The sequence below is a fragment of the Idiotropiscis lumnitzeri genome, chromosome 13 (genome assembly GCF_059441095.1).
Source record: "Idiotropiscis lumnitzeri isolate Australia: NSW breed Sydney's pygmy pipehorse chromosome 13, RoL_Ilum_1.0, whole genome shotgun sequence".
Taxonomy (NCBI): Eukaryota; Metazoa; Chordata; class Actinopteri; order Syngnathiformes; family Syngnathidae; genus Idiotropiscis; species Idiotropiscis lumnitzeri.
The window spans coordinates 21,346,305-21,358,722 of NC_142403.1; the positions used below are offsets into that span (position 1 = coordinate 21,346,305).

Here is a 12,418-nt window from a genome sequence, read left to right on the forward strand (position 1 = left end):
CAGTAGGCGGGGCTACACCCTGGTCTGGTTGCCAACCGATGGCAGGACACATAAAGACAAACCCCCACTTGCACTCACAAACGCGAGGGGTAATTCAGGGTGTCCAAACGACCCACCATGCATGTCGGAAGAAAGCCACGCAGGCACGGGGAGGACATGCAAACTTTTGACATGCGCCAACAGAATTTAATCTGCCATTGCCACCATCTTTGGAGGAAATTTACATTATACCTCAAAATATGAAATACAACGGAAAGAATTGTTGAATGGGCCCCACACCGCCTTGTTTCCCCCCCCCCAATCCGCAAGATGATCATCACATCGGGCCTTGGACGAACATATTTCATCGCCAACTTTCTATTCAAATTGCGCATGGGACTTTGAGACCCGATGGTGTTTTCCTGTATTTTGTCCAAGTGGTGCTGCCGTACAAATTGCGTTGAGTGTGCATTTTGGGCAACCGGCGGTTAAAACGAACTCAACTCCCCCACCCCAACGCAGGACTACAATTCAATGTGTTCAATTGGCTGTGCTTTTTTTTCATCAGCGACTTTGTCATCATAATCCAAGTCAAAGTCATCTTTGTCCTTCATGTCCTTCTCCTCCTCCTCCCACTTCTTCCTCTCCACCTCATCTTGATCCTCCTTCATCTTCTTCTCGGCGGCCTGGTGAGCACAAAAGGCAACCAACAGCTTACAACCACCAAAAATAGTCCGCAAAAGTCCAGGCAAAAAAAAAAAAAAAAGTTCAGTCAAACATTTTCTTCACAATAAAATGTTCTGCGGGTCGACTGAAAATGACATTGCAGTGCCGGGCGGGCTCAGCTTGTGAATATCACATGACCCAAGCCAGAAAACATGTGAGACCAGCTCTGCTTCGAAGGAATGTCTCACAAATATTTGTCTGCATCATGTTGACAGAAGCGTCAGCAATGAATTGAAAGCAAAGACCAGAGAAAAATTAGCCGCCAAATGTGACCCTAAGTCACGATTCAAAATGCTGAGTTGTTGTATTGCGAACGCTCGATGCAAACAGTGAAGTTCGCTCGCACGACTCCATGCAGTCTGCGGCGTCGACAAGGAACGGTCGTGCGGCCTTACCCGCGTGAGTCCCCAAGTCTGCCGGGCAAACTCTTCGGCTTCCTGGACGTCGTCGGTGATGAGGAAGTTGTCAAAGATGGTTCCGGACTTCATCTGAAGGGGGCGACAGACACACCGTTGAGCACGCCATCTGTGCGCGGAACGGACGCCGTCTGTCTGTTGCCGTTCACCTGCCACAAGTCCAAGCCCAGCACGCCGATGTCGTGGAACTTGTACATGTCGGCGTCGTAAACGTACTCCGGGTTGGCGATTTTGGGATGGACCCACAAGCCTTTGTATTTGGGGTTTTCGATCTGCTTGGGCATCCAGTCGCCCTGCGAGCCACAAAAGAGTGAAATGAGGCGGCGAGGACGCATCGACACGCGTCCGTTACGGACGCACCTTGTAGTCAGGGTTGGCCATCATGCGACGTGACCACATGCCGTCTATGTCCTCTCGCCAGTCGCTGGGTTTGCGGTGTTTGGGGTCCGGGATGATTTCGGGCTGGTCCCAGTCCTGAAAAAGAAAAAAATTAAAATTTCATACTTTCAAGTGAGGAGGAGTCACGAGGTACTTTTGTGCCGTCCTGTCTGAATTTTGCGCTACTTTTTCTTGTGTCGCTGTTGTGCGTGAAAGGTATCAATGCAGACAGCGGCGGGAAAAACAGTCCAAATGTACAAACTTCAACACCTCCGACCTCCGTTTTCATATGTTGGAATTTGATGTCAATTCTTCATCAAATCACTTATTTGATGTGGAATTGACATCAGATGCCCACTGAAATAGGAATCGATTTTTGACCGTCCTGGTCGCCATGGCAACGCTTGGGCAACGTCGGTGGAACATATCCAGTCAAAAGTCAGAATTTTTTCAAAATAAAAGCACAATTTTTCGGGAAATGTGGTGGTTTTTTTTTTTTACATTTGCACAAAAACAGTTTGCATACAACCACTAAATAAACCAGCAAACGGCGCTCAACCATGTCTACAATTTTCATTCTGAGATTATGCTTCTGTAATGATGGCAATATTGATAATCTGTATTTTTAATAATAATAATGCCTTTATTAGTCCCACAATGGGGAAATTCGAGATTCGAACCCAGGCCTCCTGGGGAGACTGGGTCCGGAACGCAGCGCCTTAGACCACTCGGCCATCCTTAGCCTTCCTAATCCCAAATAGTTGTGGCCACCAATTGGCAAGAAACTTTTTTTTTTTTTTTAATTAATTAACAAATGGCAGCGAATGAGTGCAACGGTGTGAACACCCCCCCCCCGGACTAGACAGCGAACAAAATGCAACGTTAGCCGTTATGTAAGTAACCATGCAGGAAACGACAATGTTTTTCCCGTAATGAGAAGCTGTTGGACTTGTTCTAAGTTGACTCGTTATTCTTGTCGCGCAACTTGCATTCATTCACACGTCGCCAACTGCAAAATGCTGCTGCTCGTCTTCTAACTGAAGACGGAAGTTGGTTCACATAAACCCAATCTTGGCCTCTCTTCACTTTAGAGTTTGTCAAATAAAGTCAGAAAGTGAAGTGAAGGCAAAGACTGATTCGGCTTCCAAAGACGTTTGGAGAAAAAAAAAAAAAACGTCGGGCAATATTACAGAACGGGAAGAAAGGATTTCGAGCAGTTAGACGAAAGGCGCGCCATTGACGACGTGGCACGTGCGACAGGTGGCGAGCGCCGCGCTCACCTCGGGCTTGGTGTCGTCGGGGTCGTTGATGGTGGGCCGGTCGTCCCAGTCGGCGGGCTTGCTGGCTAGCGGGTCTTTGATGGTCTTGGGGGGCAGCAGGTCCCAGTCGTCCTCCAGTGAGCCCGACGCCACTTCCCGGTTGTCGATCTTCACCTCGTACGTTTGGTCCGGACGCAGCACCAGCGTGTACACGTGGCTCAGCTCGTCGTCCTGACGGAGACAAGCACGACTTGAGGGACAGGCCGGATGGCGGGGGGCGCGGGCGATTGGAAGGTTTCAGACAATACACACATTTTTCATTGAAAAAAGTCACCCTGAACTGTTTGAAGGAAAAAGTCTGAATTTTTCCCCAAAGACGTCCTCATTTTTTGCAAGTTAGCATTTTTAATTTTTTTTTCTGAGGCAGTCTTGAGGTGTTTTTTTGGGGGGATTTCTTTTGTTGTTTTGGGTTTTTTTTAGGAGAAAAAGCAGTCATTTTTCATAATCTTTCAAAATTTTACTAAATATGCAATTAGAATAGCTGCATTTTTATAGGAAAAGTTGGAATTTTTTCCATGAGGTGGCATTTTTTTTCTTCAAGAAAATTGTTAAAATGTCTTTTTCAAATATTGTTGACTTTTTCTTTTCCAGAAGGGAAAGGGAAAGAATCCTGCAAAGGTGACCAAAGAACAGTCACACTTTTCACCAGAAAAATAAAGCCACATTTTTTTTCTCGAGAAAAAAAAAAGCAGATCATTTAAAAATGTAACGGAAAAAAAAGTATCCATCTTTTTGCTGACCTTGCACTTGATATGTTTCTTAATGGGATGTTCTTGTCCCTTGTAGTTGAGGATGACGTGAACTTTCTTGTTGGCCGAGCCGCAGATGTCCGGACCTGCGTCCGAACACAAATGACGACAATCAAGGCTAAGTTCGAGTGACAAAAAAAGAAAAAAGAAAAAGATTCACCTGAAGCCAAGCTAATTCTGCACGAGCTTTAAACATAATACAGGTTAGGGCTTCAAATTATGGTTTGGAAAAAATGGATTTGAGCTTTAAAATTTCAAACTTGGGCCAAGGCAAGTTTGGGACTTCAAACTGGGTTCTTTTAGCCAGACCGAGGTTGCGGTTTGAAGAGAGTGCCAAGCATGATTTTCTGACCAAACATGATGTAGAAAGGCGAGCGGGCGTTCATGTGGGCCTGCTGGAGTTGGCCGTCGAAGATTTTGACGTAGCCTCCGCCGCAGTCGAGCCCTTGCTGGTGCTTGACGCTGAACTGGATCACCAGGACTTTGCCTTCGTTGCTGAAGGGCCGCAAGCGCGCCGACAGCGCGTAGAAGCGCGCATCCTCGCTGGTCTGCGCGCCTGCAAACGGGAAAAGCGAAGGAAGGCACGAAAGACGAGAGATGACGACGCAGAACAACAGACCAGCCCGATATATCAAAACACACAAAAAACAGCACGCGGCAATATTGGACTTCATCCAAACACAGAAATCACGCCAACAATCGGACGGTCCTTCTACTACTGAAAGTGACTCCCAAAGATGTGTTTAAAAAAAGTCGTGTTTCAGAGAGGATAAAGAATATGTACCGTTCTCGACTCACCTTGATCGAGCTCGGCGTCACCGTAGAACTTTCCAGCGCTCAGCTTCCACTGGCCGTAATCGTCCTTGTGCTTGGACTCCACCCACCTGCTCCTCCAACCGTCTGAAACGAGTCAATTTTAATTCCATTTTAAGGCCAAATATGATGATTGTATTTCATTTTTCCTTGTGTTCTTCTGGCTCAAAACAGCATCAACCAGCCACAAGTCGTTCAGAACGCTGCAGTTTCGATTCTGACCACAACAAAGAGCTCGAAAAACACAATACACCAGTCCTAAAGGCGTTACGCTGGCTTCTAGTCAGCTGTGGAATAGATTTCAAATTTCTGCTCTATAAATCTCTAATCCCTAAACCTGGTTGGACATGAAAGCAGTAGGTCGCTAGGTCTGTAGACTCGCGTGAAATTAGTGGAGCCCAGAGTTCAACACAAACATGGTGAATCAGCATCTACCGGTTGTGCTCCAGAGAAAGTGAAAGAGAGAGACAGGGATGATATGTAATTTGCTGTTGTGTAATAACTTTAATTTGGACGTGTTGACTTCCCTACATCTTGTAATTGTAGGGTAGAAAATACGTGTAAGCTTGTTCTTCAGCCTACAAAAAAATGAAGTGCAATTGTCCTTTATTGCCTTGTAAGAGCCACAAAAGAGATAACATGGAGACCTACGGCTATTCATGAGGTAATTACAAATTTGTTTTTATGGCTAAATTTAGCTATGGTGACTTTTAATCAGGCGAGTTCTGTAGTCCCGAAATTACGGTAAGTGGATGTGAATAGGAAATTGGCCAGCTAATGAGCATTAAGTAATGTTTAAGAATTATGAAACATCTGCCGCTAGCCTCTCGTCATGCACGTTTTTTTCTTTTAATGAAAGGACGGAAGCGTTTTAAAGGGACGCAGATGATCGGCGACGGCGGGCGATTCTTTTTATGATTAAAGGACGGAAGGGTGCCCAGGTCGCGGATGGAGGCCGAATTGCTGAAAAAGTTCACGTGGCAATTTACGGGCTTTGGGAAAGCAAAGGACCCATTTCAAATCGTAAAATATCAAAGTGTCATTTTTGAAGCAAGTATTTTGTGCCCAAATACAACTTTTTGTGCTCTGACATTGTTTTTTTGTGTGCAACTTTACTTTTAAATCTAACATTTTGTGGTCTAATGTCACCTTTTCCTCAGTTTTCTTGGGAGAAAAGCAATCATTATCATGGCCTAAATTAGCCAACAATATGATTGGTCAATTGTCAACATTTTTTGTGCAGCTAAATTTAAATTTGAAGGCCTGAAGTCAATGTTTTGTGGCCGAACTCATAATAAATATATATAAAGAAAAGCGCAGTTTGCGGCCAAAGAGCGAGAAAATGTGCAGCTGAGCGCGTCCATACCGCACCTCCGTCGAGAAACTGCTCCTTGAAGAAGACGCTGGCGTTGGCGTTGGCGCGGCTGCAGCAGGCGAGCGCGAGCGCGACGAGCGAAACGAGGACGGCGGCCGGCAGCGGCATCGCTTGCTCGGTTTAGTTGAGCTGAGTTGGGCCTGGAGACGTTGCAGCCCGGCGACCGACACGCGAATAAAAGTCAGTCAGGTGACTGACAGACAAATTACAAGACACACCTGTGGCCCGCGTTCATTGGCCGAGTCTTGTCAAGCGCTCGGCCAATCACAGGAGACCGCGTGGGTCATATTCGGAAAGGTTCGGCAGGGAACGGCCGATACGGGGCTTCCTTCCTGCCAATTTAAACTCACCTTTTTATTTCGGTAGTTTCCAAACGCAACTCTTCAAAGCGATCGACTTTGATGTTGACATTTATTATGCCTTGTATTGAAACACATTTAAACAAACACACACGCCCCCCCCCTCTTAACACTCAGCTGATCGGAACTGATTTGACTTCAGCAGTCCCATAAAGGTGCACACCCGTCACTAAATTAAAGCTTGAGTGTGCAGACAATTCTTCAGATAATTTAATGCGCAACAGTTAAAAAACAAAACAGTAAAACAACATTAGGCACAGTCACTGCAGGGTCATTTCTTTTCTTCTTATGAGGTGGAATTCTTCATAAGAAGTTGCAGATAGCAAAAAACACCGCTATGGACTGATGAGAAAAGCTGAAATCAGAAATTTGGGCAGCAGACTACATCTGGCATAAAAACGTTTTGGAAAAAGAAGCTTGGCACCGTGAACGACTGGTTAGGCACATCCACCTCACAGTAAACAAGCGCACGGTTCGACAAGCATGGAGGGAAAATGGATTCACGTCAAAAATATTCCACATTAAAAATGCTGTCAGCGACGTTCGACCGTCAAGCGTTTCAGTGTTGTCCGCGATCAAACGTCTCGATTTAGAGATTAACTCGTCCAATCTGTTAAAGACGAGAGCTGCTTTGCCGCCATTTTTCGGCAACGTGACATCCACCGGTGAAGCCGCAAGCTCTCGGCCGTTGTCGTCATTGTAACGTTTCCTGAACAGGGCTGCCGACCGTTTCCACGTTTGGGGGCGTCACGTTTGCGTCCTGCAGGAGCAGATGTTGCAATGTCAAATAACAGCGTTGTCAAATTTAGACTTTCCTCTCGTTCAATGAAAACAAACAGTCTTGAAAATGTACGAAGGCAAATCCTTTTCTGTTTGTTGTGAGTTGGAGTGGACTGACATTTATTCAAATTTGGGCATAGTCTGTTGCCTTCCGTAGTGCGTGCAAACAGGCAGCTTTCAGCTGATTGGCTGCTGTCCACTGCACAAAGAACCAATCAGATGGTGCTGTGAGGGGAGGGGGAAGAAAGAGAAAGAGAAAGATGTGCTGCAGCGAGCCAAAATAAACCGGCTCTTCGTTCATCAGCCTTGAAATTGAAAAATAAGGCAGATGGCGATCAGTCCAAAAATGCCAAATATCAGACGTGATAATCGGCCTGTCTATGACGAGAAATAGTACAATTTGGAATTGAACCAAACTTTTCCTGGGGATTATTTGTGAAAAGTCAAAGGAAACTTGTTCCAAGCAGTATTAGCATGTCGTTGTCTTTTTTGTTTTCTTTCGCAAGGCAGAAAGCTGTCTTATTTGTGAGGCAGCCACAGGACACGGTCATTTAAAAAAAAAAGAAATAAAATAAATAAAATAAAAAGTACGATTTGTTCGCACAACATTTGTGTGATGCGTTTTTACCCGCACATCCTGTTGAGGTCGAGGGAGTCCAGATGGCGTCCTCTGTCTGCCGTTGCCGTCTTTGGAATGTTGGGACTTGGACGAGTCACAGTCGGCGGCTTTTGCTCTTTTTGGGGTGTCAAATTGCGACCTCAAAACACTGCCGCTTCTTTGCTCCTCCTCCTCCTCCTCCGCCAAGTTGTCAGCGTCCCCTTGAGGGTCGTCAGCGTCGTCCCCCTGGCCCGCCTCGACGCGCCTCCCGTGTCCTTCGCCATCTAACTCATGCCGCGTGTGCGAGGAAGCGGCGGTGCGCAAGGATTCCACAACCATGCGTGAGCGGCACAACCGATCGGCCGCCTCCGCGCGGCGGCCCAGACGAGGCTGCGGCGTGTGGTCAGCCTCAATTTCTTGGAGACCAGGCGACTCCAGCGGCAGAGGGTTTGGATCCTTTCTATGGCGCCGCAGAGGGGCGGTGATGCCGTACCGGAAAACGGCCTGCACGCCTCCATACATGAACACCTGGAAAGGAACAAAATTGGTCTCAAGTGTGATGGCTCGACTCGCCAAAAGTCTTTCGGCTGCAAAACTTTGATGCGAACAATTCAAGCATCTTTACCACAACGGCGAGCACGATGGTGAGGAGAACGGGGATCTGGAGAGTGATCGGGAGATCTTTGAGGAGCGCCCTGAGAAACTCGCTGATCCCAACGCCGACGTGCTTCAGCGGCTCCGTGATGAAGGTCGTGATTGTAACCGAGATCGCCTTCACACGAGGAAACGCGTTCGTTGGCATCACACAACTGGCGCTTTGTTGAAAGTGCCATTTGCTCTTCGGGGCAAATGTCGCTAGAGGTTATGAAGCACTTTGTACCTTGGTGGGAGGAACGAGCAGAATGGGGTTGACCATGAGGACTTCGTAGTATCGCTTGCAAGGGTCATCCTGCAGAGTCCACGTGCTTCGGAACCACTCTGCACAGATGCGACTCACGTGTCAGCACGCTGTTTTTCGTTCGGCTTCATTCATCCAAAATACTTGCCGTCACACTTTCAATATGAAACTAACTTGCGCAGGAGTTCAACTAATCGCCATCGGTGGCGTCATCTAACTGGCGACTTTGAAGGAGCAAAGAGAGTGAGACGTCATCAGGTCACCAGCCATCAACAAGAAACCAAATTTCCAAGTCGCGCCGCCATTTTGGACGATTGCAGCAAATTGTTCTTTTGGTCAACGTTTTAGTGCACTCGAGGTTCCTCCGAGAGCTGAATCTCCTTTCCAAGTCGTGCGCGTACCTTTCAAACTATCGCGCCAGTCGATCGTCTTCACGCCGGTGCATTTGTCGTTGACGCTGTCCATCTTCACAATGTTGTTTTGGTGCTCAGCAAACGCAGTCTTAAAAAAAAAAAGTTTTCTCAATCGGAGTCCCTTTGTCAATTGTTGACCGAACGCATTCCGACTCACCTGATACAGATACAACCAGTTCCAGACGATACTGACCAAGAAGCAGATTGCAAAGAGCCGTTTGAACTGCACGAGCCAGGAGATGCTCGACCACAGCTGAGTGCAGATGATGACCGCGAAGACCAAAATGCAGAGCGCAAACTGGCGGACAAGATAGGAAAGAAAGTCGGACATGTTCATTTGAAATCAGTTTGCCTTTTTTAGGGAGGGAATTCAAAATGGAGGTTTTGGTTCAGTCGGGCCAACCTGGCAACCCAGAGAGCGTTGTGGCGCCCGTGCTCGTGTCCAAGTGGCTAAAGCGAACATCGACGGCGATGGAAAGAGCGCCGAGGATGCGAACATTTAGAATCATGTTGTTGGATTTTGGGGGGAAAAAAAAAAAAAGTGTTGTGGTACAAAGATTAAAGACACAACAACGGCGACATGAAACTTCATTCGTCACCACAAAGCCCAAAAAGGCGGGCAAGCGAACATGCCATGTTGCTCGCAATATCAAGACAGGTTTCGACCCTTTAAAAAAAAGTGATTGGGAGCAATGAAGCACAGCAAAGTGACGAAAATGAAAAGTGTCCAAGTGCTTCGTTTCTGCTGTTGCGCTTCGGTTGGCATAGTGATGCGAAACACGCCCCCCCCCCCCGCACGCCGCTGGATGTGAAGTGAAGGGTTCGCCTGGTGTGCGCTTGACATTGGCTTCAAAATGCATCACGAGAGTCGCGACAGCCACCATGGCGTGATCGCAACGTCTTCACGACTCGCCGCTTCTTACCTTCAAAAGCGTGTCCAGCTCAACGCCAAAAGTGTCTTCAAAGCGCCATCGCCAGGCCTCGTAGTCGTGCGGTCGAAGGTCCACCAGGATCTGACTGATGACGTCGTCCAGAGCGCCCGTTCGACAGCCATCGTCTCCCTGAAGAAAGGTCCGAATCTCTGCCACGGCTTGTCTGGACAGTCGGATGGTGGCGTCGTAGTCCGCGGAGTCTTGGGGCTGCATTGGTGTCAGGCGGGGGTGGAGACATGAAAATGGGTCAAATGGGGCAATTACACATCGAGAGAAAAACATTTTGATGTGAAGGTGAGGTTGGCAAAAGATTCAAAGTGGGGTTGAGGGTTCGTTCAATTAGTGTCTTCTCACGTAACTTAGGGCAGTCATTAACATCGTGCAGGAGATTTCAACACACTCAGTAACATCCTGAGCAATCGTATCCAATTGTCATTTTGCATTCTGCAACGGCTACGTACCGCTTCAACTTTTTGTACGTCCTTCAAGAGTCGGCTTAGGAATCGTTTAAAAACAGGATTGCACGTCACCTGCTGCGGGATGTGCTTCATACTTTTCTTTTGAGCGTCAACCTGAAGAAAAGCAAAGAGCGAAAACTAAATATTTGAGACACATTTCATACAGAACATTCAAAATGACAGCAGAGAATTCATTAAAGGTCTTGTCAGTCAAAGTTGTGCAGGATTTAATTAATTTCACACTTGATGGCTGGTCAGGCACGCCACGAAGTCTGCATCTACAGTCAACACCGGACGTCAGAACAATTTTCCAGTTCTTTTCAACACCACAACAGATTGGAAATGAAACCATCAAGGTGTGCTTTAAGTGCAGCGTCAAAGTTTTCCAATTATTGGCAAAATTATCTGGGCATTTACATCCGAATCAGGTGAACAAAATGTGCCTCCACAACTGGACTGAAAGTCACTATTCGCGACTGAAGACTCAAAACAAACCAGCAGAGAGATCAAATTAACACTTGGAAATGGAGACATAGAGACGGCACCGGTGAGCTCGGCAACACCAGAAGATCCGGAAAGGCCACGGGAAACATGCGTGCTGGATGAAAGAGAAATTCTTTCCCTCATCTTGACAACCAGATCAAGAAGACGCTCCAAGACCTGAGCGCATACAATTTAATAATCTAAAATTAAAGCGCAAGTCCATGCAAACATCTTTTGAATATTATTCGGCTTGCTTTGGAATTGGTGGAATCGGAATTCATCAGCAAAATGCAGCCGTTTTCTTCCCATTTTGCCACTTGCTGTCGACAGAAAATGACATCTCAGTTTCTTGGGACTCAGGTCATCACAAATCACGGCTCGCTTGTTTTCGGAGTCTGATCATGTGACATTGACAAGTGCGATCCACTTGCTTGCTTGTAAAGTGGCAAAAATGTTGGAAAATGAAAATGTCAGCATTTGCTGCTAAATTCAAAATTTAGACTAGCAGGGACACATTGAACATTAATGTGGAGAACATCGTTGCCACGACTTCCCTTTTAATAGAAGACATCACCCAAAGAAATACGTACAAACGTTTCACAGTTTGTGTGACTCAACAACAGGAAAAAGATAAAAATGTCCTTTATTAGTCCCACAATGGGGAAATTTGAGAAGAAACATCGCAAAGCGCCCGTACTGTTCTGGAACAACATCCGCAATGGGTTTACATTTGAAAGGTTTGTTTACTTACAATAAGTGCATGTTGACCTGTTTAAACGCTTACACTTGATAGTTGAAGATTGTTTACATTGAGTTATTTGTGGTTGGCTTTGTTACAGCTCCAGCTGTTGTGAAATGCGCTCTAGAAATAAAGTTGGATTGAATTGTAGGAAGCTCAGAGTGTGCACTTAAAACACAACTCGACTGTTTCATTCCAAATCGACAGTGGTGTTGCTGAAAATGCTGCCAGAAGAAAGAACTCACCTGAGCTTGTAAATCAGAAAGTTTTTGCTTGCAGGCCGTCAGCTCATCTTGGGCACAGTCGACGTGCCCGCTTCGTGAGTTCGGCAAACGTAAATCACTTGCTGGCTTCTACAAATAAACACATTGATATTAACGACCACTCACTCATTTCAAAGTTCGCTCGTCACATTCAAAGCAGGTCAACCTGGTTGGGCTTCCTCATGCTTTTAGTGCCAGCGTCGTAGTTGAGCAAATCGTAAGGATCGATCCAGTCGTCGTCCAGCTGCTGACCGGACGACGACGTCACAAAAGCCAACAAGACGACAACGACGAGGAGGAACATCGTGACGGGGCTTGCACCTCACGAAATCTCCAAATTGAGAGAGGCGCGACTATTGTCAGCTAAAAGAATCATCGAGTTTAGCATCAGAGGAAGTTGATGTGTCGGTTTCGGGGGTGCTTGTGGCGCATTAGCGCCACCTTCTGAATTGGAGGCTAGTTGGGACGCGCCTATGCAATACAATAAAACAACTATTTATACGGCGCATTTCACAACAGCGGCAACAAAGCGCGCTTTATATGGTGACGTAAACTAATTAATAAACACAAATTCTGCAATTGGCTGGAAACCAGTTCAGGGTGTCTCCCGCCTACTGCCCGAAGATGGGGTGTACATCATGTGGCATCAAACGTTACACAAATGTCACAAGTCCAAAATCACAATTTGTCATCTTATTTACAAAAAACAAAGGGTACATTTCGCAATTTCTGCAATTGAG

The 12,418-nt window shown here is 46.5% G+C and overlaps 2 protein-coding genes across 2 annotated transcripts; both read right to left on the bottom strand.

The window, feature by feature from the left end:
- Window positions 1-153: 153 nt before the first annotated feature.
- On the bottom strand, window positions 154-5,967 carry LOC148325118 (calreticulin-like). The gene is made up of 9 exons (XM_088314141.1): window positions 5,752-5,967; window positions 4,366-4,467; window positions 3,920-4,123; window positions 3,559-3,653; window positions 2,780-2,989; window positions 1,482-1,595; window positions 1,271-1,414; window positions 1,101-1,193; window positions 154-665 (listed from the first exon to the last, which is right to left on the bottom strand). The coding sequence occupies exons 1-9, from the start codon at window positions 5,861-5,863 to the stop codon at window positions 504-506; spliced, it is 1,236 nt and encodes a 411-aa protein (XP_088170267.1). The 5' UTR covers window positions 5,864-5,967; the 3' UTR covers window positions 154-503.
- Window positions 5,968-6,147: 180 nt separating this feature from the next.
- Window positions 6,148-12,215, bottom strand: clcc1 (chloride channel CLIC-like 1). Its single transcript, XM_088314138.1, has 10 exons — window positions 11,845-12,215; window positions 11,661-11,768; window positions 10,197-10,307; window positions 9,727-9,942; window positions 8,961-9,101; window positions 8,792-8,891; window positions 8,373-8,470; window positions 8,118-8,264; window positions 7,523-8,020; window positions 6,148-6,874 (listed from the first exon to the last, which is right to left on the bottom strand). The coding sequence occupies exons 1-10, from the start codon at window positions 11,980-11,982 to the stop codon at window positions 6,809-6,811; spliced, it is 1,623 nt and encodes a 540-aa protein (XP_088170264.1). The 5' UTR covers window positions 11,983-12,215; the 3' UTR covers window positions 6,148-6,808.
- Between the last annotated feature and the right edge of the window lie 203 nt (window positions 12,216-12,418).